This window comes from Medicago sativa, chromosome 2 (genome assembly GCF_051527215.1).
Source record: "Medicago sativa cultivar Bolivia chromosome 2, Bolivia_mono, whole genome shotgun sequence".
NCBI classification, from domain to species: domain Eukaryota; kingdom Viridiplantae; phylum Streptophyta; class Magnoliopsida; order Fabales; family Fabaceae; genus Medicago; species Medicago sativa.
In genome coordinates, this window is record NC_140750.1 from 1,408,193 (window position 1) to 1,430,419 (window position 22,227).

Consider the following 22,227-nt stretch of genomic DNA (forward strand, 5'->3'; position numbering starts at 1 on the left):
TTTAAGAAAACAGAATTATCGAATGTAACTAAATGTGCCGGTGACACCAACACCACTTCAACATTTAGTGTGGATGTTAGTACATAGATTGAAGTAGCAAGCATCATATTCATGATAAAACTGACCTCGTAGAATTGGAGGCCTTGTGTGTACAACTTGAGTGTATATATGCGTAGATACTCCGAATTAGAAAGTGCATTCACCGGAAAATAAAACTCACGTTCATCATCAGTGATTATCACTGCTCTAGTCAATTTAGGTAAGCTTAGGGTTTTAAACTCTTGATGAATGGCAGGAGAATTTGTAGCAGAATCTTGGATGTCTATAAAAGAAGCTAATAGATCCTCAAGATTAGGACATCCGGCTAGAAGCAACATAAAATCTCGATCTTGATGAAAGTGAATATCGATCAAATGAAGGGTTTTCAATGATGGAAATCCAAATCCAATAGAAGAAAAACAAAAACCCTCCACACGGAAGCTACAAAGGTCAAGCCTTACAAGGGTTTTGCAGGTGAATATGCTAATCGGTAATTTAAAGTCGACTTCTTCAACATCCGGACAACCAATGTCACACATATGAATTTGGAGAGAAAGATGCTTGAGTCTTCGTTGTACAACAAGGTCGATCCATTTTGTGATATTGTGAAAGGTGGAAGAGGCAAGAGCAGTTTCATCGTATGTAATGTTGAGATCGAAACTGTTGATGAAATTGGAGCCAGCTGCGACATGAGAGACCAGAACGGAGTACATAAACTCGTTAAATTTGTAACTAGATACAGCGTCGTTCACTTTGACTTCAGATAAGTTGATATTATCAACAGATTTCCAGAGATGAATCCATCGCTTAGAAAGAATGCTTGTTGCAACAGCTTCTTTGGTTGGGATAAGAGATAGAATGCCGCTCAGAATCGCGTCTGGTAAGCTGCTGATTTTATCCACAGCTCGTGCTACAGCTACTCTCCTCCGTCGCCCCATTTCTTCTTCTTACAATTAGGGTTTTACGAGAAATGAGGTTTTGGCTCTTCAATTTATAAGCAACTAGATTGCACAATTTAAGCATCACATGAAAATAAATTAAAAAAGTGTCATTTCAAGATCACATAGGACTCCCTCCGTCTCACAATAATTGTTTTTTTTACCCATTTTTCTTTTTCTCAAAATAATTGTCACTTTAGAATACCAATGCAGCATTTATTATTTTTTTCCATTATAATACCCTTATTTATTGAACTTTATCCAACTTAACTACTCCACTAACTACAATTAATAAGGATGTTTTAGTAAATGATACTAATTTTATCATCAAAATCAACATAATTAATCATTTCCTTAATAATCGTGCATCAATCTTAAACGACTACTCCCTCCGTTTCAAAATGAGTGTCGTTTTAGGTGTTTACACACATATTAAGAAATGCAATGATTAAAAGAAAGAGAATGGTTATTTTATCAAATTATCCTTATTAACTATTGGTTAGTTTTAAAAGTAATACTTTGGAAGTAGTGTGCAAAGTATTAATTGGAGGGTACTATTGAAAAGAAAAAGTTATTATTGCATTGAAAACTGAAAGTGACATTCATTTTGAAACAATTTTTTTTGGCTAAAGCGACACTCATTTTGAAACGGAGGGAGTATTATTTAGAGACAGAGGGAGTAATAATGTTAGCTAACTAACATTTTAAAACACTTCTTTATAAACTACATTAGATGTAATATTTGTATCTTTTGTCGTCAGTTAACAATATCTCTAACCCTTTTTTAAGTAACTATGGACTTTTGATCCGTGCGTATTAAAAATCATGCTAAAATATCTTTCAAAGGAATATATGGATAAACCTTTTACCAATTGGTCTTTTAAGTTATTTTTTGTTACAAATTGGTCATTTAAGTCATAGAATTCCTCTCAAAAAAAAAGTCATAGAATATTTACACTGTCATCCATTTTTCAGCCAATTTCGTTAAAAAGTGTTTATATACCATTTAACATTAAGATGGTAGATTCAAAAGTGCTTATGACATTAAAAATGATTACTTGTGCACATTTTCTTCTTCTGGTTTTTGAATTTCTAGCCTAATTTTACATATAAATATTCGATCAACAATAATATAAATCAAGTAATCAGTCAATTTTGTTTTGAATCAAGATTGAATAACACACCTATGAGCTCTAATTTTGAGAGCAATGAATTTGGATAGACCAACTTAACATTAAACATCCACATAAACACTTTTTGATTAAGTTTGATGAAATTAGGATAATGGTGCAAATATTTTATGACTTAAAGAACCAATTTGTAACAAAAAACTTAAAGGACTAACTTATTATAATCATGTAACTTAAAGGATCGAAAATGATATTTGGTCAATATTTTTATATGATTAGCATTTCTAAAAAAAACTTCTTGAAATTTATGACAAATCTGATTGCTTTCAAAAAAGGTTTTCCCAATATCTAGAGCTTAAACCATTTTCTTTTCTAAGATGAAGATGAAATTAGGATAATGGTGCAAATATTTTATGACTTAAAGAACCAATTTGTAACAAAAAACTTAAAGAACTAACTTATTATAATCATGTAACTTAAAGGATCGAAAATGATATTTGGTCAATATTTTTATATGATTAGCATTTCTAAAAAAAACTTCTTGAAATTTATGACAAATCTGATTGCTTTCAAAAAAAGGTTTTCCCAATATCTAGAGCTTAAACCATTTTCTTTTCTAAGATGAAGAAATGTTGTAAATCTGTGTTTAGTAATTACCACTGTGTCTTTAGCAGGAAATCTTAATGACCAAAAGGATTGTATAAGAAAAACCATGAGCACTTTATTTGGTGATAATATTAGGACCTTTTATACCTTGTCTAAACTTAAATCAACATAGTGTATCCATTGAAGATAAAACACACATAGATAGAAGCATCATAAGGAGAATGCTTAACATAATTTATAACATGCTGCAAAGATAAACGAAATCAACATTAACTGACCATTCATTCAATTTATAGACGAATACAGAAAGCAAACATAACATACACCAAAAGGTGCCTTCAAAATAAACAAACCAAAGGCCCTAGATGGTTCATATTACATACGGAAAGACATACACAGGTAAATAAGAAACACAAACACAAACAGGTTCAACATAGCCGTAGCACATATCACAGCATCCATCTCCACGGAAATGATCTTGCTTCAGTTCATATCTCCGGCTTTGATAGCAACGATCTTCGCGTCTTTAGTGGCTAAGCCTTCTCCAAGCTCAATGCATTCAGCCCATCGATACTTTCAGCTGGCCTTTTTCCTAGCATTTTGCTTGTTGGGGTGTCAGTTCCTAAAATGGAACATTTGTCACTTAGCTTCTATGAGCAAGCTTAACAAACAGATTTATATATATGTTTGTATTTACACACGCAAAAGGGATGGTTATATTCAACTTGTATGCTTAGCCAATGATTTCCAGCCAACTAGTAATATAGAAGATTTACTATGAGAATGATGTTCATTTAGAGAGACGTGTTCATCTAGTATGCAATGATGATAATCATGAAGAAATGCACATACCAATGCACTTTGTTACATTTGGCAATAGCAATGATGACCATAAATCTTATATCCAAAAGTGCAAGTTACATGCATGAGAGATTATCAGTTGCTTGGCCAACACACATAAGAAAGCATTCTTGAAGCCAACTTTGATATCCACAACTTGTCTTAGTCTTAAGCCAACGAAAATAAATATTTTTCCATCTCAAAGATGGCACAAAGATTGTATCAGTAGATTAAAATGTTGCTTCCTTGATTAATTTGACTTATGTCCTCACTTGTAAGATTAGACCAGTGCTGTCATTATGGAAAAATTGAAGGAATTTAGTGCCTTATTTAGATTACCTTCATTATTTATGACAGAAATCCCATGACTATAAGATAATCTCAATGCATTCTCTAGTTTTTTCATTAAACAGTTCACTTTCAAAAACTTTAATCTCGGATACGATGAGATATCGGCTGTCATTAGCAAAAAGTGGTTGTTTCTTTTGCAAAATTAATTTGAAATGTATCTCATCATAACTAATCAATAGTTGCAGACCAAATATAGTTGATGTGCTTGTATCAATACGGATCAAAATATTCCTAGTACGAAATTTGGTTGGTTCATTCTTGTTCGATATCAATACAGATGAAAATATTAGCAATACAATGTTTGCTTAATGTTCAAGCAAATGGAGAGCATATCCCTAAAGTGACACCATGACAGAAGAGAACATACCCTTGATTTTTCAAATATTGAAACGAATACACATTTGATCAATAAAATTTTTGGATTCTCAGCTATAAGGATGATGTCGAAATCAAAAGACTGATTCGCGCATCAGTGTCATTGTTTCTTGATGCATTTATATGCCAAGGCTGTGATATGGGGTGTCTTATACCTGATATCCGTATTGATATGAAAGAATCAGTCGTGCTATGTGCTGCAATATCAGGTTATGACGGGAATATGCTTTTTAAGAATTATCGTACAGTAAATGTCAAAGATGAAATTTGGCCGGTAAATTCTTGTGCGAGACTAATATGGATCAAAATAGTGGCATTGTAATGTTTGCTGCATGTTGAGGTAAATGGAATGCATAACCATAAAGTGACACTATGGTAGAAAAGGGGTTGAAAAAAAATACCTTAGTGACAGAAATGAAAACACATTTAATCAATTCAATGTTTCGGGATTGTCAGTTAAACATATGAGATTGAAACCGAAAAGAGTGTTTGGTGCATCAGTGATCTACTTTTTGTTAGCGTTCATTGCTCGAGCCCGAAATAAGCGGCATTGACAGCTGAGCTATATTTGCTGTCAAAACGGATATAACCGAAACGGTTAATACGCGCTGAAGGGAGCCACGGGTGCCCTATTCCTAACACATCTACCAATCTGTTTCTTTTAGCGTATATAGTACTTAGAAATTGTGGACTTCTCAGGTATATCGAAGACTTTTTAATCATTGTCTCTGCACCAGATTTGTTGTGCCGGTTATACACAATCGTTGTGGAAAAAATCGGATAAATCTAAACAATCACAGTCACTTTATCAAGGCATACTATCAACATAACAAAGAAATCATATGATATTCAACATACTCTGCAAATAATCCTTGACAGAGTTATCAGCAGGTTTCTTAAACTGCAACATGTTTTGAATTAGATTTTAAGTAAGCATTTAATCTATAACAGTCACATCACAGTAAGTGCATAAGTGCTATGTTGCATCAAATTCAACTGTGATCAGAAAACTCTGTAATGACCGGATTTTAGACGAAAAAACAATCACAAACTTAACATAGATCAAGGTTTACCATCTTACTATATTAAAGGGAGCTTAGCACTGCTAGCAAACCCTAGAAATTTTGCTCTGCCAAGTTGCTGGTTAGTTCCTTTGCAAACTCAAGGATTTTGTACTGCAAGCTCTTAGGCGGGAAAACCCTAGATTTTGCATTTTGATGTGTGTTTTACTTCTATACCCTTCTGATGCAGACCTGTTCATGTCCATCCATTGATTGCCAAGTTGGATCCTTTGAAAAAATAAGCTTCAGATCCCTTAGACAGCAAAATGATACACATAAAGTGGGCGGTGCACACCATTCAAAGGTGGACGGTGCAGACTACTCAAGTACTGCCATCACAGACACATTAAGCTAGACCGATTGGAGCATAAATCTATTGAATGGAAAGTTGAGACACAAAATCTCTATAATCTCTATCCCTCTATTTCCTCTTCAATTCTGATCTCTACCAATCCCTCTAATTTTCCTCTTCAATTCTGATCTCTACCAAATAAGTTTAGTAACAAGGCAATTTGAGGATCGTGGGCAATTTGAGGATCGTCAATCTGATATAAGAGGGAAATCGATGGTTCCTTCGCCACCATGACTGGATTTCAGAAATGCTTCATCTCAGGTAATGTGGGCCGCTTAACACTCCATTTGTAACATAATCATCTCTTTCAATTCTCTTATTAATTCCTGTTATTATATGTTCTTGGTATGTTATGCTCATGAGGGGTTTTGTTTGTAAGATGTTTGATGAAATGCCTCAATGATGACAAACTTTTGATTTGATTCAAATACAATTATGTTGTTGCAAACATACGTTGTATTATTATTAATTCTGTTTGGATAAAGATTTCATTTAGTGCTTATGAAATAAGCTAGAAACAGCTTATGGACACGTCATAAGTTGTTTTTATAAGCTTTCTCAAACAATTTTACAAGTGTTTATGCAGGTATTTCTGAATGAGAGATACCATATGAGAAGTAAGTTCATCAATTACAATTCCCAAATTTATTCAATTTTTTTTTTTTGTTTCAGTTCTTTTTTATGGTGATTTTTCCCTAAAAAAATGATGGTGATTTTTTTTGTGTGTATATATTGGAATTAGATGCTCATGCAGAGTGTCAGGAAGCAATTGACCAAGTTGTTCGGGGAGGCTTTCAAAGCTAATGTTCTCACTGAACCTTATGTTGCAAAAAATGGCGTCAAACATGCTGATTATCAATGGTCAGTTTCTCTAAATCGACTCATTTACCCTTTGTTTGGATTTCAACTCAGTTTAATTACATGCATGATAACTTATGAAAACAGCTTATATATTAAAAATTACTTATACATAAGCACTTAATTAAGCTGTTTATCCAAACAGTCACATAGTGTTTTAGTTGCGCTGTAAATTATTCAGTTTGTTTTTTGGCATCGTAGATATTCAGTCACTTCGATGTTTATCCCCTAAAAGTTTTAAAAGTGTGCATTTATTTTATATCTATCCTAATTCACCAACAAATTGAAAAAGTATTTTGTTATCTTATGTTCTGTATCTATTTATGGACTGTCCTGTTTCTACGTAAATGTGGCAGTAACACGGGTACAAGGATACGCGATGGAGGTTGTCTGGTCATTTTAAAAAGAAGAATGGAAAAAAGAAGAAAGTCATTGACATTGCTCTTGAGGATTTAGAGTAAATCTTAGTGTTCTGTCTCTTTTATATTTCAGTTGTATTCTTGCACTATCCTTTAACTTTCTCTCCTTCATTTTCTATGGACTTGGTTGGTGTATGCATGTTTAGCTTTATAATCTAACATTTGATTACATACAGAAACAATCAAATAAACTGCTTTCTATGGAGTAATTTTGCTGGAAAAATAGAGTCATATTTTGCAACACATGACATGTCTTCACCAGTGATTTTGATCCTTCAGTTTGGCAAGTTAAAGAAGTATTTAGGTGCCATTTTGGTTCTAAGGTAATTTTAAATGGAGATTTACCTGAGGTTGATGCATATAAGACTACTGTATACAATTTAGTATTCTTACCTAGATTATAGATTATCAAGTGCATATGATTTAGTCTTCATGCTAAACTACTGTATAAAATAGGATGAACAATGGAGAAATTGAATTGACTCAGACTATTAGTCAGAATTCTGTACATAACATTTTAGCATTGACTGAGGATTTGGTTAAAACAAAGCTGATGACAATTGAAAATCTGATCGAGTCAACCAAGGTATTTCTTACAACCTGGCTTTTAATTATTTTTTGGGATAATTGCACAACACCTTAAGTACCTTTTTATCAATGTTGTTTTAACTTATATGGGCATGTTGCGGATCAGTGTTGGCGACCATTTGTGAGATTGAAACATGTACTGAATGGTATTTTCAATCATGTACTCAATGTGCATCATTGGTTACTATTGTTGATGAACAGCTGTGTTGTAAGAAATGTGTGGAATGCTAGAGCGTCGTTCCTAGGTATACTAATATTTGGCCATCTATATGATACACATACATCCTGCTTAATGATGTAGTAATACTAAATATATGATAATTTTATTAGATTCAAAGTACATGTTATTGTCATGGAAGACGCTGGATCGACAACTTTTGTGCTATTTGATCGTATTGTTACTCAATTTATCAGGAGGACTGTCCAAGATTTGATTTCTGCGGCTGAAAAGGTGATTCATCTATTGTTGTTTATGTGGAACACATAATCTCTTATAAACATCAAATTTAACATTTAGTATTACTATATTAATTTGCCATTTAAGTCCTTGCGATGGTGACTTTATATTAGACAAACCCTCAAGGTGACTACCCAGCTTATTTCAACTGTATGCTAGACAAGCAAGTGCTATTCAAAGTGGAAGTTAGCAGAGGCAATGTGCACAATAAGTGGCGCAATTATGCTGTGAAATACGCACCACTGATGTCGAAATTGTTCAAAAATGGAAAACTAAAAACAACATTGATGTATAATATATTTTTTTAAGCAATTTAAGCATATTGCCCTATATTAATTCTAACATGATTCTTTAATTTTCCAGGCCTTGCAGGGTGTTGCTGGTGTTGATCGTAATGATGTTACTCCTGACAAGATTAATTGTCAACGTTTCACAGGTTAGCATATTTTTCATTTTGTTTCTTATATGCGTTCAATATCTTGGAAGATGAGAGGCTTAATATGTTTCACAAGTTGGATATACTGTTTGAGGAAGACACCTTTAGGAACATTAATAAAAGGAAACTGAAACTTCATGAATGCATTGAATTTCTAACCAATTACCAAAGACAACAAAATTGAATATTTTTCAGGCGGACCTTGCTTTCTATGTGATTAATGACCTACAAATGGCTCAATCAGCCAAAGCTTTTGTATGCAACAAATTTTGCCCATTTTAAATTCATTTTACTGTTTTATCAATTATACATTCTGAAGTTTGACTATGATGGTGCTGATAAAACTTTTTGACGATGACTGGATAGGTTCCTGCAATCATATACATCAGCAGTTTCATTGTATCGATTGCATTACAGGTTCACTTTTATTGTGTTTGTGTGTGTGTGTGTGTGTGTGTTATTTTTCTTCATTGCATTTTCATTTTGTCAATCTCGATTTTTAATTTTGTTTAATCTTTGTAGGAGATAGCATGGACCGGCAAACTTCTCAAAGCTTACTTACTGCTCTGCTGGATCCATTCTTTGGATTTTTTGTGGTTATCATACTTTTAACTGACCACATGAGTTATGCCATGTACATAGTTTCAGTATTTATTGGGATAGCAAATGCCCTCATGATGGTATGATATGATTTTTACTTGATTAATTGTCTATCAGAAAAAAAAATCTTTTATTTTTCGGGGTGTTTTGAAGACAATTTCTCTATAAGAGGATGCATCCAGTGCTCAAACTTTATGCTGAATTAATATAAGTCTCTAACAATTTCTCTATAAGTTTGTAACAATTTCTCTTTCATTGTTTCTCCTAAAGTTTTGTAACAAACTATATATGCACAGTGTGATTTTTTTTACTGAGTTCAATAAACCAAAGAATTACTCCAAAAATAATAAATATGCACAGTGAAGAACAATATCTCACGGCCTTTTATGCAGACATAGCTAAACTAAGTAATATATGCATGTTTTGAAATTGTCATTAGCCATACCAACTCTAAGCCATGAAACTCAATTATAGGCGCAGATTGACACTAACTTAAAGGCTACTGTTTGGGTTTATTTGCCTCAAGCCAATTTTTTCTCATGGGCAGCTATATGTTGCATTGTCAAGAGTTACATCAAAGAAAGACTTGAAGATATTGATTATTAATGATAAAGGGAAGAAAAAAAAATGTACTTTAGTTTTTTAATGAACTGTTTGACCTTCTTATATAAAAATTCATGTCATTATTGATCAATTCTACATAATATTCTACAATGATATATTTTTCAAATTGATTGAGTTGATTGTAATCAAAGCATATTAATCAATAGTCTATAACAAACCCGCGCGATAGCGCGGGTCAAGCGTCTAGTATCATACAAAGATACATTAACCAAACATGCAAGAGGACCAAACTGACCTCAATACAAATCATCCAAAAAACACGGTAACCAACTACACAATACCAAAAGAGCACCAGCCCCAAAAAATTACAGCCTCCATGTCTTACAACACACATCATCTCAAATGTCACTGCACTTTTTCCTGAGTGAACACTGGATGAAGTAATGGTTGACCTTATACACATGCCTAGCATCGGTATTATTCATCGATTTCACGAAACCTCTATGAACGCACTGCAAAGGAACGTGCCTTATATGAAGGATACCATTCCTTGTATTTTCGGTGACAGCAAGCTTTATAGCATTACCTTTGACTAATCTATGCGCAGAGCATAAAAGTTTCCAGTCACCTCCAATCCTGCAAAATACAGTATCTTCCATCCTGATGAATACCATAAGATCACACTTCCAAATATTACCATAATGATCAATGATAGAAAGTCGAGTTGCAATTGTGGGCAACGCATCCTCGCCGAAACCTAACCAAGGTACAACCTGTATTTAAGAGAATATAAACCAACATTACTAATCATAATCAAGAATCTAAATTCTAACCATATATTTTTCACACAATGCTACGACATTTACCAAATATTCAGAATCAATGTCAGACGAAGTCAATATATGAACGAATGTGCGGTAAAACTGCATCACTGGTTTGCCATCGCTTGGAATGATCATCTTTGATATAGGAGGAAGACAGTTGTTAGGATAATCAACTTCTACTCCTGATCTGTCTTTTATGGTAATGTGCAGAAGGTTTGATTCGATATAGGTAAGGGTGACCCATGCACCAAGGCCAATCTTATAGAAATCCTTCAACCCTATCCAACCACCCCTAAAGTACACCTTACCATTTTTCTTGTCGACTTTAACCTCAAACATATTCTTGTTTGGATCACACAGCATAACATAGTCATCAACGTGAACGCCATATTCCTTAGCAAAACACGATGGTAACCTCGTCTTCAGCTGATATATACAAAAAACACATGTCGCGGTTATTTCTATTGGGAATAGAATACTGGCACAGTATATAGAAGAGAAACAAATAAGTTAAAAGCATGTCAAAAACTAAGCAGTCTTGGTGATAACTTGCTAGCCAAGCAACATGATTGCATATCACATAAACGTAAAAGGTTGTCTGCGTTTAGGATAGATCTGCACTTGAATAATATGCAGAGGTAGCTAACTAACAATTATCGCCTATGCTTTACGTGACAAAGGGCCGATAACTTAAACAACTGCGAGCTATTACTTTCTAGAAAATTATTTTCAAGCAATTTGGCTTAGGAAGATTAAATCAGTTGAATCAAATCCAAATTCTTTGTCATATCAACTGGTCTTTGTGCGCATTATACATCAGTGCCTCAAACTTAAATTTTCATAGATTCTTTTATACACAATCATAATGACCATAATACATATTGTCTCACTGCAACACTATATCCCAAAAATATGACCATCATAATATGCAAGTTGTCCTTAAAGATTATATGAAATCATCGTATATGATCCGATGAAACAGCTAGCAGACTTATTCTCAAGTGGAAAACATTCCTCCTTAACATCTGATTTGACAGACTCATTTGAATGAGGATGAATGCAATCAGTTGAAGAGCTGTGCAAATTTGCCTTCATAATAGAATTGAGAATACCATGAATGCAATAAGTTAAAGAGTCGTGTATGTATCTACGGCAACTTTGCTATTTATCTCATTATCAAGTAACTAGACTGCATAAGTTTAATAAATGGCAAGGTAATCCATACTCTTATCAAGACGTGAAAAAATGGTCCACTGTAGATTCTCAAGTTTTGGTGGATTGACTTTTGTGCCATTTTATTTTTGGACTTTTCCCCGGTTTGGTAATTTATTGGAGGTATGATGTGAAGGCTGTTTACCTCTCTATAGTTGTTTTTTTAAAAGGTTAAAAGACTATTTACATAATTACCAACCCATGATTTCGGCGGCTGTCTTCACCCTTTTAATGAAATTATATTATATTTTAAATGGATTTTGGCTGCAATAGTTTCATCACATGGGCTTCTTCATTGATTGTGATGCAAGTAACCACTTAACCTGATATTGTCAAAGACTTTTTTTTGTCAAATCACATCAAGACCATTTGTAAGTAAAATGCTATAAATGTTGCTCATCCCTCATTTCTCACGTTGTGCATTGCTCATTCATTTGCCATTTTCAACGTCCTTCATTCTCTACATGATAAGTGAATCTGTAAGTGTTTATCCTTCTCCATTTTTATGCATTTCTTATGTTTATACATTTCAAATGCTTATTGATATATAGATTCTTCATGATCTAAAACTGAGTATGTATGTTGGATGATAAAAACCAAAAGCTTTATCCATCCAATTTCTTCCATCTTCTTTCTCTCCACCCTATAGGATTCAACAACCAAAGGAGGTGCTAGAAGAAACTACACAAGCAGCAACAAGAGACTGGAGGATACAACACTAGCAACAATGAAGACCTACGAAAAAAGTTCCAAAGTCGGATCAAGCAACAAATCAAAAAAGTTATGATTTTTAAGAAATTGAAAAATTATAATCAACATGTTGTATTGATGATCCATGCATTTTAATTTCAAGATTTGTCCCCACTAACATTGCTTAAATATGCAGTCATACAAAGTTCAATTATACACAAAACTTTAGCTATTCCTAACTTCAATCAGGAAAAGATGTCGATTTGCAAAGATTACTGTGACCCAACCACCAGCCAAAATGCCATAAAAGTTCTTCAAAATCAGCAAAATAAACTTTCCCGTTCTTCTTTTCAATTGCAACCTCAATCTCATTCTGGTTATGATCGCGCAGCATAACATACGGCCCCACCTGTAATCCAAAACCTCTTGCAAAGCAAGCAGGCAGCCTTCCCTTACGCTGCATAAATGATCGATAATCATGGATTACTTTGACTTGTGATCAGAAGGAAAAACCAAAAACAATGACCCCCATTCAACTATGTAAATCAATTGCATCTTAGTAACACAGTTGAATAAGAAACTCATATGAAATACTTAAAAGGTGTATCATATAATCTAACGCATCTAATCTTTTACTATTGTTCATACATACATCATGTTGAAACCAAGCATTATGCCAACCAAACACACCATTAAAAACACAATATTAATGTAGCACATATCACATACTTAAAGAATGAATTAATTAGTAGCAAGTAAACGAACTCACAGAGCATATGTCGTACTCCATGTGAAATGTCCGAAGGCTAACCAAATCCCTCATAACACGTCTGTCAATCTCCCCACCAGCATTGCTTTGAACTGTTAACACCAAATAGAATATGCACAAATAAGAGAACATAAAACGGCCATAACACATGACAAAACAAACACACAAAACTTGGAGCAAGACAAAAACACAGTTCCAGCTTAAGGAATAACCAACAGTACTATGAAAAACAACAAACACGCACTACTTAATGTTTGATCTTTTTGATTCAATCATTTCATGTGATAAAATTTATATACATATCAGTTATTTCATACATTCCCCTGTTTCAAACATATAATTAAGGCTTAATACATGCTTTGGTCCCTTAACTTATTTTTGAATTTCATTTTGGTCCTCTAATTATAAAGTGTCTCAATTTAGTCCCTTATCTTTACTTCCGTCAATCAAATTAGTCCTCTCCGTTAATTTTTTGCAAAATCTATTAAACACTTTCCACATGTCATTTAGGATTTGTGATCAATGGCTGGATTTTAAAAAACACATGATATACAATGGAGACGCAAACATATGATAACTTCTTATTGTCTTTCCGTATTTTTTTATTTTCCTAAAAATAAAAATTAAAAATTACAACAATATTTTCATCCTAGCAGCAGCAACACATACCCTGCTGCATCTTCTTCTTCTCATTCGCTCACTCCCTCTTCTTCAATGGCCATCCAATTCATGCAAAAACACCTGCAAAAACTCCCTCTAACGTTCAATCTGCAGCTGCTCTGGCTCTATTCCTTCTTCATCTCTAAACAGTAACTAATCTTTTGATGTAGTAACTGCACTGGTTCAGCTACTTCTGACATAGATTTTAATAAGAAAACTGCATAAGTTCCTGACTCAAAGAAACCTTTCTGCATAACTTTTGTTAAGGATTCAATAAATTCGCCGTTTCTGAAAGCCAGTAGTTTCTTCAATCCAGCTTCAGACACGTGAAGATTATGAAGTATGCTTAATGCTTCATCAACAGTGTTAGTCTCTGATAAAGATCCAGAGTTGTTAACAAAGTCAATGTTGCAACTATTGTTTATTACAATAGAAGCTATAAACTCAACAACACCTGCATCTTCTATGCAACGTTTGTTTGTTTCACTTCCAGAAGCCATAGATCTAAGTCTTTTGAGGCATTTAAGCTGCACAGTGAGAGATGAATAAGAAGCTTCTTTGATGAGTTTTGTGATTTGGGTTTTGTTGATTGGTGGTTTTGTGTTCTGTTCACACCTAAACAATTCAGTTATGTAATTTTTTTATTTTTATTTTTTTACATTATAGAGCCAGAGCAGCTGCATATTGAACGTTAGAGGGAGTTTTTGCAGGTGTTTTTGCATGAATTGGATGACCATTGAAGAAGAGGGAGTGAGCGAATGAGAATGAGAAGAAGAAGATGCAGCAGGGTATGTGTTGCTGCTGCTAGGATGAAAAGATTGTTGTAATTTTTAATTTTTATTTTTAGGAAATTAAAAAAATATGGAAAGACAATAAGAAATTTTCATATGTTTGTGTCTCCATTGTATACCATGTGTGTTTTTTAAATCCAGCCATTGATCACAAATCTTAAACGACATGTGGAAAGTGTTTAACAGATTTTGCAAAAAAAATTAACGGAGATGACTAATTTGATTGACAGAAGTAAAGATAAGGGACCAAATCGAGACACTTTATAATTAGGGGACCAAAATGAAATCCAAAAATAAGTTAAGGGACCAAAGCATGTATTAAGCCTATAATTAACATATCTTGTTGATAAAAAGAATATATATCTCTTTGATTCAAACATTTCTTTGTGATTGCAGATTTGAAATATAAATGGGAAAAGCATAGCACTCATGAAAAAACACCATACATGCATCATCCAAAAGTTATTCATTAACACCTTTCATTAATATTCTTGCATAAGAGAGTTCTGTGAAACAATAAATCATCTAAATGACAGCAACCACAGAACCAGTTAGTGCTTGAGACATTGATAACTCACAATTCATGAGATAAACTGTGGTAAAATAAACACATAGATAAGAACTCCAACAAAAAAAATAAACACCAGTTTACACCAAAAGAACATGTCTTGCATACCACAAATATAAGTGGCAATATCAAACTCAGGTTATCAATAAAACACTCAACAGATAAAAGCTTTAAAAACATACCTTTAATCAAGCACACAGCACCAACAACTTCACGATCCTTAGCATACATTGTGAAGTTTCCAAAATTCTCCGTTGCTTACTTTTGTTTCGAAAAATGAAATGTGGTTGATGTGTTGTGGTTTGGGAAGGCATCAACTTCGTTTATATAGATAGAAGAACAGGCTAATCTCATGACTTCATCTCAAATACAAATCAAACATTCAGCGTTTGGTTAAATCCTTAGTAGTGAATTGAGGCCATCTCAGACGTCCATTTCAAAATGCCAATGCAATTCCTCACCCAAGTGTATGGTTAAATGCCACAACCATCATTACACAAGCCTAGATAACGTGTGCTCATTTCTCCATGCAGATTTCCTTCAAACCACAAGCTACTTGGTTCCCAAGGCAACAACACATGACATCAAGGACAGCAAAGTAATTTGCCCAATTTAAACCCTAGGGTTTTCCCTCCACATGAATTGCTAGTTAAATTTGGGAAGAATTTGCCTAGGGTTTTTGAAGGTTTTGCCTGCAACACTGCTTTTCTTTTATAAATTTAAGATGGTTGTCGTATAAATATATTATTATATTTTTATAAGAAAAAAATTGAGGATACTATTTTTCTTTTTGCTCAACTTTTGATGATAATTTTACTTATAGAAAATTATAAATTAAAGATAGCCAAAAAAAAAAAATACTAAAGAGCCCAAATTTATCTATAATTGATTTTATACTTAAGTGACTAACAAAATGTTTTTTTAATATAAAGGATTAATTCATTAAATTTAAGCAAAGTTATAAACATTGCCGAAAATTTATATTCAAACATATGAATGTTACACATTAGCTGACTTAAAGTATCGACCAAAAGTGATGATGAAATTTTTTCGAGGGACTAAAAATTGAAAGAAAAAAAAATGTATAGAGACTAAAATGAAATTTTTTGTATATTTATATGGACTAAAAACATATTTAATCCTTCAAATTTCACTCTCATTTCATGTTAATAAACTAGTAATAAATTTTCTTGTTAAAAATAAAAATAAATAAAATCCATACAAAGGGAGTTTGCGTCAAGGTCGGCTAATGATGTTGGTTTGGAACTTTTTAACGTGTTTTTCGTAAAGTTTCAAGTTTGATTAATGCCAACAGTTCTTCACTTTCTTCACCTAATGATTCGTAAAGACTGGCATTTTCCTTAAATGATTTATCGTATTTTATTTATTGGAAATTGCATTTCTTGTACGTAGTATACAAACAAATTATAAGGCAACAACGAAGAGGAATGACAGAGGATAAGCAATGTAATGATATAAATGTTAACTTATCCAAAATTATAATTGATTATATTGGTATTCCTGGCATTGTTAAATTGATATTCCTACAAATGTTAGTTGTTTATTTGTAGGCAACAACTTTATTATCAACATGAGGTCGCATGTCCATGTAATTAGCAGTCGACTCCCTTAATCCTGGACCTTTCCCTATTACAGAATGCATTGATTTAAAAGTTGCAGCTGCCAAGGATCTAAGTTTCATCATATTTTCCATGTCTCATGTTTGGAGAAGTCTTCTATGGTTAGAATCTTTTGTTCGCCTACTCTGCCCCTTAATTGTGAAGTTCCTATTCCAGCTGCATATGTTTTCCTGGATTCTCAAATTATGGGTGATCAAACAGAACTTCACATCTATTAGGAAGGACTTTCTCCAGTTGATGCCTCTTGCATGAAACTTTGCTATGTAAATTTACGTTTGAGGATAAACAGTGTTCTAACTGGGAAGTAATACTATGGTCGCTGGTCAATCAGACATGGCTGCGAAAGTAGTTCCTCCAAGAACCTGGTGCCAACTATCATGCCTAGACAAATAATTTCTTATGCTTGGAGGCTTATTGCCACCTGTTAGCATGTCGGTTTCGTTTGTGAGCAGAATCGGATGTTTCGTGAAGAATATTAACTAGTACGCAGAAAAATGAAGGGGAAACAAACTTTTTTAAGATTGAGTACTTTTACTACATAAAAGAGCCACATACGCAACCAGCCATTGAAGCCTCATCTTTAGCCATTTACATTCTAGAATGTGATGACAATTAAGAGCTAATGAATGGAGTTTCTAACTATAACTTTCTTACAGCTATGTGGAGATGCTGGTGGATATAATGAGTCATTACCTTATCTACCACTGGAACTAATGAGGGATCCAGTGACTCTATCATCAAGGCACGCTTATGATAGAATATTAATTGGAGAGTGAATTAGACTCTGTTCACCTACACTTGTCCTAAAAGTGAACACAAACTAATTCAGAATGCTCTAATACACAACTATGCTATAAAGAGCCTTGTTCACTCTAATGGTGCTATGGAAAAAATGTATTGGTGAATGAGCCAACCACTAACAACAACGGCAGAGTGAGACACGAAGATGAGAATGCTATTTCTGGTTGGATAATTGGCAATCGGTTCAACTGATATACAAAGACAATTAGCATATGAGATTTGGTTACTCGCCACAACCAGAATGGACACTAGAAGAATCAATAGCAGAGTTAACAATATTTCAAAATCTAAAGATTCAAGATCCAGGAACATGTTTTGACTGCATTATTCAAGCTGCCCCTCTATAACAAGATTTTGAACATGGCAGCCGGAGCAGTTAACAATATATTTGAAGTACTCAACTCGGGAAAGACTATGGAAACAAGAAAAACTGATGCAGCAGAAATATGTAGATTATCTATGAGACTATGACGGATGATTGTAAATTGTAAATTGCAAATTGGAGCAAATTCTAAAGCAATGCCTACTCTAGTTGGACTATCAAAAGAAAGTACACCAGTTGGTAAAAAAGATGCTGATAGTGATAATGCATTAGGTCTTGCAGTTTATAATCTCAAAAGTATTGTAAAAGCAATATTAGTGAAAGAAAAGGGTCTCACTCATGAAATTAAACATGACGAAATTTAACAAGAGTGCAGAGGCAAATCATATTCCATTAGACAAGATTCTGACAAATATTTAAGACATCCATAAAACCATATGCTCCAGTGCAAAATCCTCAAGAGCTTATCTTTCACCTTTCAGGTAATCACCAAGAAAGACTCAACTATTCCAGAGGCCCAAACTGCATTCAAAATAAAAAATATGTATGTTAATTGAATTGAATATATTTAGTAATTTTGATGTTAATTTTCCCCTATAAACTTGGCATCCAACACAAGCACAATATATTACTTGTTTCTCTTCTTTACAAATTGTTCTATGATTAAAGTATAAACCTAGTGATGTTATTTGGACACCACAAATATATATATGGGACCCTGATTACATATATATTGACCATTAACCATAGAGGGTGAGAACAAGGCCGATATTAGCATTAACCATTAGGTAATACCATAAACTAGTAAGTAAAACAAAAGAAATTAATAGCATACGAAATCCCATTAGCAAGACTTCTCCATGGAAAACACTACCTGCTGAAGCCTCACAGATGAAAAAGAATAAGTATGAAGACATTAAAGCAAGTTAAGTGACTGGAACTCGTGATTTATTAAGTGAAAAAAAGTTTCTGAATCATCTGATGCAACAACTAATGCTATTAATGGTAATGAGAAACTACTCCCACCTTCAACATTTCAAAACTAAGCACGCAACAAACGTAAATTGCAACAACTTGCCAACGGTATGTCTTTCACAGAGATACCACATTTGAAGCCAGAAAGTGTATCGGAATCAAAAGAACCAAAGCCTGGGTCTAAAGACCAATCCATAATGCACACAATTACTCCAAAACTCAAATTTGAAAGGTAAACAAATACCGAAATATTCAAGCACTAAACACTGTACAAAATTTGTTAAGAAAACATACTTGTGGACTGTTCTAAAAACTGTGTCAATTACAGCAAGGATAAGCACAAGCAGCAACAAAAATATAGAACAAAGACTGCAAAAAGATAGATCAGGAGCAACTCTAATAGTGTGGATGGCATAATGTGAGATACGAAGTAGCAGGAGAATAAGCAGTAGGGAAGGATGGTTTTGAATAAGATTTTGTTGAAGGACTAGAGTAACATAAGAAGAATCTGTAAGAACAGGGATTAGGAAGATGCTCAGTCACAACGGAAGGTGACGATATTTCAGTCAAAATAAGGTTTCTTGGCTGTTGCTGAGGATGTTGGAGAACGAGGGAGCGCAATATGGTTAAAATTATGTCTCAGAGTGATCATGATCAGTGATCAATAGCAGAAGCAGTTGGGTAAGCATGTAGAGTATCCTTTAGAAAAGAAGATAACCTAATTTCTTTGACTTTACCAAACACTACATTATCAACACAAAGATTTTTTTCCAGCAGAGCCTCATATTGTTTGAGCTATTAGAACAATCTGAGGCAAAATCATTTAAGAAAACGACATTTTACAGATCAATCAGTTTATTAACATACAAGTGCCCAGAAAATGGATAGGTATTGGTTCTAATTGAAGTCTTACACAAGTTGATAAATATAATAGCTAAATAAATAAACATGTATTCAAGTAGTGAGAAAATCATTTAAATATCATTATTCAATAAATTATGCAAGAAGACAAAATCATGACCTTCACAACAGCTCATAGTCAGAACCACCAAATCTAGCAGTGGCATGGTAGAAGCTAAAGAAACAGCAGGTAGCATAGAGAAATTAGGACTTACATAGTCTATGTGTATCACAAAAGTTGACATGTTGCAGAGGCTTTCGGACATTCGGACAATTCACTTTTTCCACTTTCATCGGAGATTTTCATGGTTTGTAAAACATTTGCATTCTTCAAAATATATTTTGCTAACATAAGTTGACTTGGTAGACCCTCATAGTACCTAATAGTGCAAGTTTTAAGGTGCGATAAAAGACATTGTGGAACAGATTCTGGCTCCACCCAATTTTTTTTATCACTATCTTTGTAAGGCGAGTATAACCCCTGTTTATTGTACACATAATAAAACAACAAACAGAACAGAAAGGTTTATTAAAAATAAAACATAAAGGCGTGTTAAGAAAAGATAAATAAAATATGATTCTTAAACTTAACAAACCTGATATTTGAAAGTTTGAAGTTTGGGGCAGTGGTGAAGAATTTGTACTACCAAATGAGCAGTATGGTGGAGCTTCAAGTAGGTCAAATTATGAAAAGTAGGAATTTCAACATATGGGCGCAGGGGATGAAGCCTCTATATTACACAGAAAGACATTAACAAATTAGGGTGAAATTCCCCAGAGAAAAAAGAAGATGAATCACATCATTTCGTCAATGTATATTATTCAATTAAGGACTATGATTTATGAAGCACACCCGACACGACACAGATATGTTGATGCCAATAATAATACGATAAAACTTAAGTTATTAAATGTAGGCTTAATTGCAGTTTTGGACCTCTAAGTATCATAATCTTGCGATTTTGGCCTCTATAAAAAACAATAACAAATAAGCCCTCTAAGTTTACCCCTTTTGCACTTTTGGCACCCGAACCAATTTTGACTGGGTTCACACGTAGCACCCATATCACTTTATTTATAAGACTTAATTGCAGTTTTGACCCTCTAAACATTACAATCTTACGATTTTGACCCCCAAAGAAAATAGAAAGTCACACATGGCACCTCACTTTAAGTGATGTGGGTGCCAAGTATGCGTTGACTTTGTCAAAATTGGTATGGGGCCAAAAGTGCAAAAGGCGTAAACCTAGACGGCTGATCTGTTATTGTTTTTTATAGGGGACTAAAATCGCAAGATTATGATACTTAGAGGACCAAAAATGCAATTAATCCTTAAATGTAATCAATCATATGATTAGTGTCTAGTGTCTGATACTGACAACATGTGTAGATTAAGTTAGCATGCATCATAATCATAATAAAACGAACCTTGTTTTTGATTTCGTCGTAGACTTCACGTTCTTGTGTGTGCTTCTTGAATGTATCTAAGCACAGAGACTCAGCAGTAGAAAGTGCATGCAGCGCAAAAGAGTCACACGAACAGTCATCAATATCAGCTTTAATCAATTTCGATAAGCTCAAGTTTTTAAACTGGGTATAATTATTCCCAGAGTAGCATATTTGAAATAATGTCAGATCCTCAAGAATTGGACATCCAGATAAAAACAAAGCAAAATTTCCATCAAAGTCAACATCACTCAATTTAAGAGTTTTGAGTGAGGGAAATCCAAATTCATCCGACGAAAAAGGAAAATTCGGGATAGTGTAGTGACAGAGATCTAAACCAACAAGGGTTTTGCAGTTCAAGATAGTTTTAGGCAATTTGAATAAAAAGCGTTCATTAACATCGTACTCATTATCAAAGTCATCAAAATCATCCATATTGAGATTGAGACGAAGATATTCAAGATTGCGTTTAAGTGCAAAATTGATAGATTTGATGACTTTGGGGAAACCGAACTTATAGGCAAAATGAGGGCTAGCGTAGCGAACGTCGAGGGATAAACGGTGGAAAGGAGTACCGGCGTTGTCTCGAGAGATCAACATGGAATTGAGAAAGTTGTTGAATCTGTTATTTATTTGAAGGTTCCAGATAAAGATGTTGTCGATTTCGATATTGGGAACAGAGAGCCAGAGATTGGTCCATTTCTTTGAAAGAACGCTTGTTCTAACAGCTTGTTTGGTGGTGAGGAAAGAGAGGATGCGGCAAAGAACGTTTTTCGGTAACCTGCTTAGTCTGTCAGCCTCTCTCCGTCGCCGCCGTGTTTCTTCGTTCTTCTCCATTGTACAGTTACGGTTAGGGTTTTGGATGTTGGGTAGTGTGTGAGGGGAGTGGGTGTGTGTGTGTGTGTGTGTGTGGCGAGGTGAATTAATAATAAGAAATTTTGGCTCGCAGATTTAGATACAGTACGTTTTTGGCTCGCAATTTTGGCGCTCAAATGTTTTCAACAATTTGAGTTTG

General features: G+C 34.0%; 5 protein-coding genes across 16 annotated transcripts in view; 1 reads left to right on the top strand and 4 right to left on the bottom strand.

The window, feature by feature from the left end:
- LOC146943441 (F-box/FBD/LRR-repeat protein At4g00160-like) overlaps positions 1-1,004 on the bottom strand; it is a 66,814-nt gene extending 65,810 nt beyond the window's left edge. For all 4 annotated transcript variants that reach the window (XM_085741712.1, XM_085741711.1, XM_085741710.1 and 1 more), the window contains exon 1: positions 126-1,004. In XM_085741712.1, the coding sequence (XP_085597838.1) occupies positions 126-977 (852 nt within the window). In that variant the 5' untranslated portion in view covers positions 978-1,004. The remainder of the gene's footprint in view (positions 1-125) is intronic.
- Positions 1,005-2,967: 1,963 nt separating this feature from the next.
- On the bottom strand, positions 2,968-22,107 carry LOC146943450 (F-box/FBD/LRR-repeat protein At1g16930-like). Of its 3 annotated transcripts, none has more exons than XM_085741715.1 (4): positions 21,195-22,107; positions 20,363-20,497; positions 19,982-20,247; positions 2,968-3,335 (listed from the first exon to the last, which is right to left on the bottom strand). In XM_085741715.1, exons 1-3 carry the CDS (start codon positions 22,047-22,049, stop codon positions 19,996-19,998), a joined length of 1,242 nt encoding a protein of 413 aa, XP_085597841.1. In that variant the 5' UTR covers positions 22,050-22,107; the 3' UTR covers positions 2,968-3,335; positions 19,982-19,995. The 3 variants fall into 3 exon arrangements, 2 of the variants coding, with proteins under 2 accessions (XP_085597841.1, XP_085597840.1); XR_015025565.1 differs by lacking the exon at positions 2,968-3,335 and adding an exon at positions 18,079-18,413 and having other exon boundaries at positions 19,888-20,247; XM_085741714.1 differs by lacking the exon at positions 2,968-3,335 and adding an exon at positions 18,079-18,413.
- Positions 5,296-9,294, top strand: LOC146943451 (uncharacterized). 7 transcript variants are annotated; one of them, XR_015025569.1, is made up of 12 exons: positions 5,303-5,953; positions 6,279-6,309; positions 6,435-6,553; positions 6,907-7,007; positions 7,146-7,292; positions 7,426-7,555; positions 7,664-7,802; positions 7,888-8,008; positions 8,378-8,450; positions 8,646-8,705; positions 8,817-8,867; positions 8,973-9,294. XR_015025569.1 is itself a non-coding variant. In XM_085741721.1 (11 exons), the coding sequence occupies exons 8-11, from the start codon at positions 7,910-7,912 to the stop codon at positions 9,134-9,136; spliced, it is 387 nt and encodes a 128-aa protein (XP_085597847.1). In that variant the 5' UTR covers positions 5,336-5,953; positions 6,279-6,309; positions 6,435-6,553; positions 6,907-7,007; positions 7,146-7,292; positions 7,426-7,555; positions 7,664-7,802; positions 7,888-7,909; the 3' UTR covers positions 9,137-9,294. The 7 variants fall into 7 exon arrangements, 3 of the variants coding, with proteins under 3 accessions (XP_085597847.1, XP_085597848.1, XP_085597846.1); XR_015025567.1 differs by having other exon boundaries at positions 5,296-5,953; positions 6,907-7,292; positions 7,972-8,008; XM_085741721.1 differs by lacking the exon at positions 8,646-8,705 and having other exon boundaries at positions 5,336-5,953.
- On the bottom strand, positions 10,013-10,777 carry LOC146943452 (uncharacterized). The gene is made up of 2 exons (XM_085747707.1): positions 10,481-10,777; positions 10,013-10,387 (listed from the first exon to the last, which is right to left on the bottom strand). The coding sequence occupies exons 1-2, from the start codon at positions 10,775-10,777 to the stop codon at positions 10,013-10,015; spliced, it is 672 nt and encodes a 223-aa protein (XP_085603833.1).
- On the bottom strand, positions 12,084-15,829 carry LOC146943453 (uncharacterized). The gene is made up of 3 exons (XM_085741686.1): positions 15,311-15,829; positions 13,110-13,201; positions 12,084-12,797 (listed from the first exon to the last, which is right to left on the bottom strand). Exons 1-3 carry the CDS (start codon positions 15,357-15,359, stop codon positions 12,582-12,584), a joined length of 357 nt encoding a protein of 118 aa, XP_085597812.1. The 5' UTR covers positions 15,360-15,829; the 3' UTR covers positions 12,084-12,581.
- Positions 22,108-22,227: the final 120 nt, after the last annotated feature.

Coding starts and splice junctions, on each gene's coding strand:
- LOC146943451 (XM_085741720.1), top strand. CDS start 7,910: ATGGAAGACGCTGGATCGACAACTTTTGTGCTATTTGATCGTATTGTT. Junction 8,009..8,377: donor TGATTTCTGCGGCTGAAAAG/GTGATTCATCTA, acceptor TTAATTTTCCAG/GCCTTGCAGGGTGTTGCTGG. Junction 8,868..8,972: donor TTGTATCGATTGCATTACAG/GTTCACTTTTAT, acceptor TAATCTTTGTAG/GAGATAGCATGGACCGGCAA.
- LOC146943453 (XM_085741686.1), bottom strand. CDS start 15,359: ATGTATGCTAAGGATCGTGAAGTTGTTGGTGCTGTGTGCTTGATTAAA. Junction 13,202..15,310: donor TGCTGTGTGCTTGATTAAAG/GTATGTTTTTAA, acceptor TGGTGTTAACAG/TTCAAAGCAATGCTGGTGGG. Junction 12,798..13,109: donor TGGAGTACGACATATGCTCT/GTGAGTTCGTTT, acceptor TCATTTATGCAG/CGTAAGGGAAGGCTGCCTGC.
- LOC146943452 (XM_085747707.1), bottom strand. CDS start 10,777: ATGTTTGAGGTTAAAGTCGACAAGAAAAATGGTAAGGTGTACTTTAGG. Junction 10,388..10,480: donor ACATTGATTCTGAATATTTG/GTAAATGTCGTA, acceptor TCTTAAATACAG/GTTGTACCTTGGTTAGGTTT.
- LOC146943450 (XM_085741715.1), bottom strand. CDS start 22,049: ATGGAGAAGAACGAAGAAACACGGCGGCGACGGAGAGAGGCTGACAGA. Junction 20,498..21,194: donor ACGACGAAATCAAAAACAAG/GTTCGTTTTATT, acceptor TGTGTAATATAG/AGGCTTCATCCCCTGCGCCC. Junction 20,248..20,362: donor TTCAAACTTTCAAATATCAG/GTTTGTTAAGTT, acceptor TACAATAAACAG/GGGTTATACTCGCCTTACAA.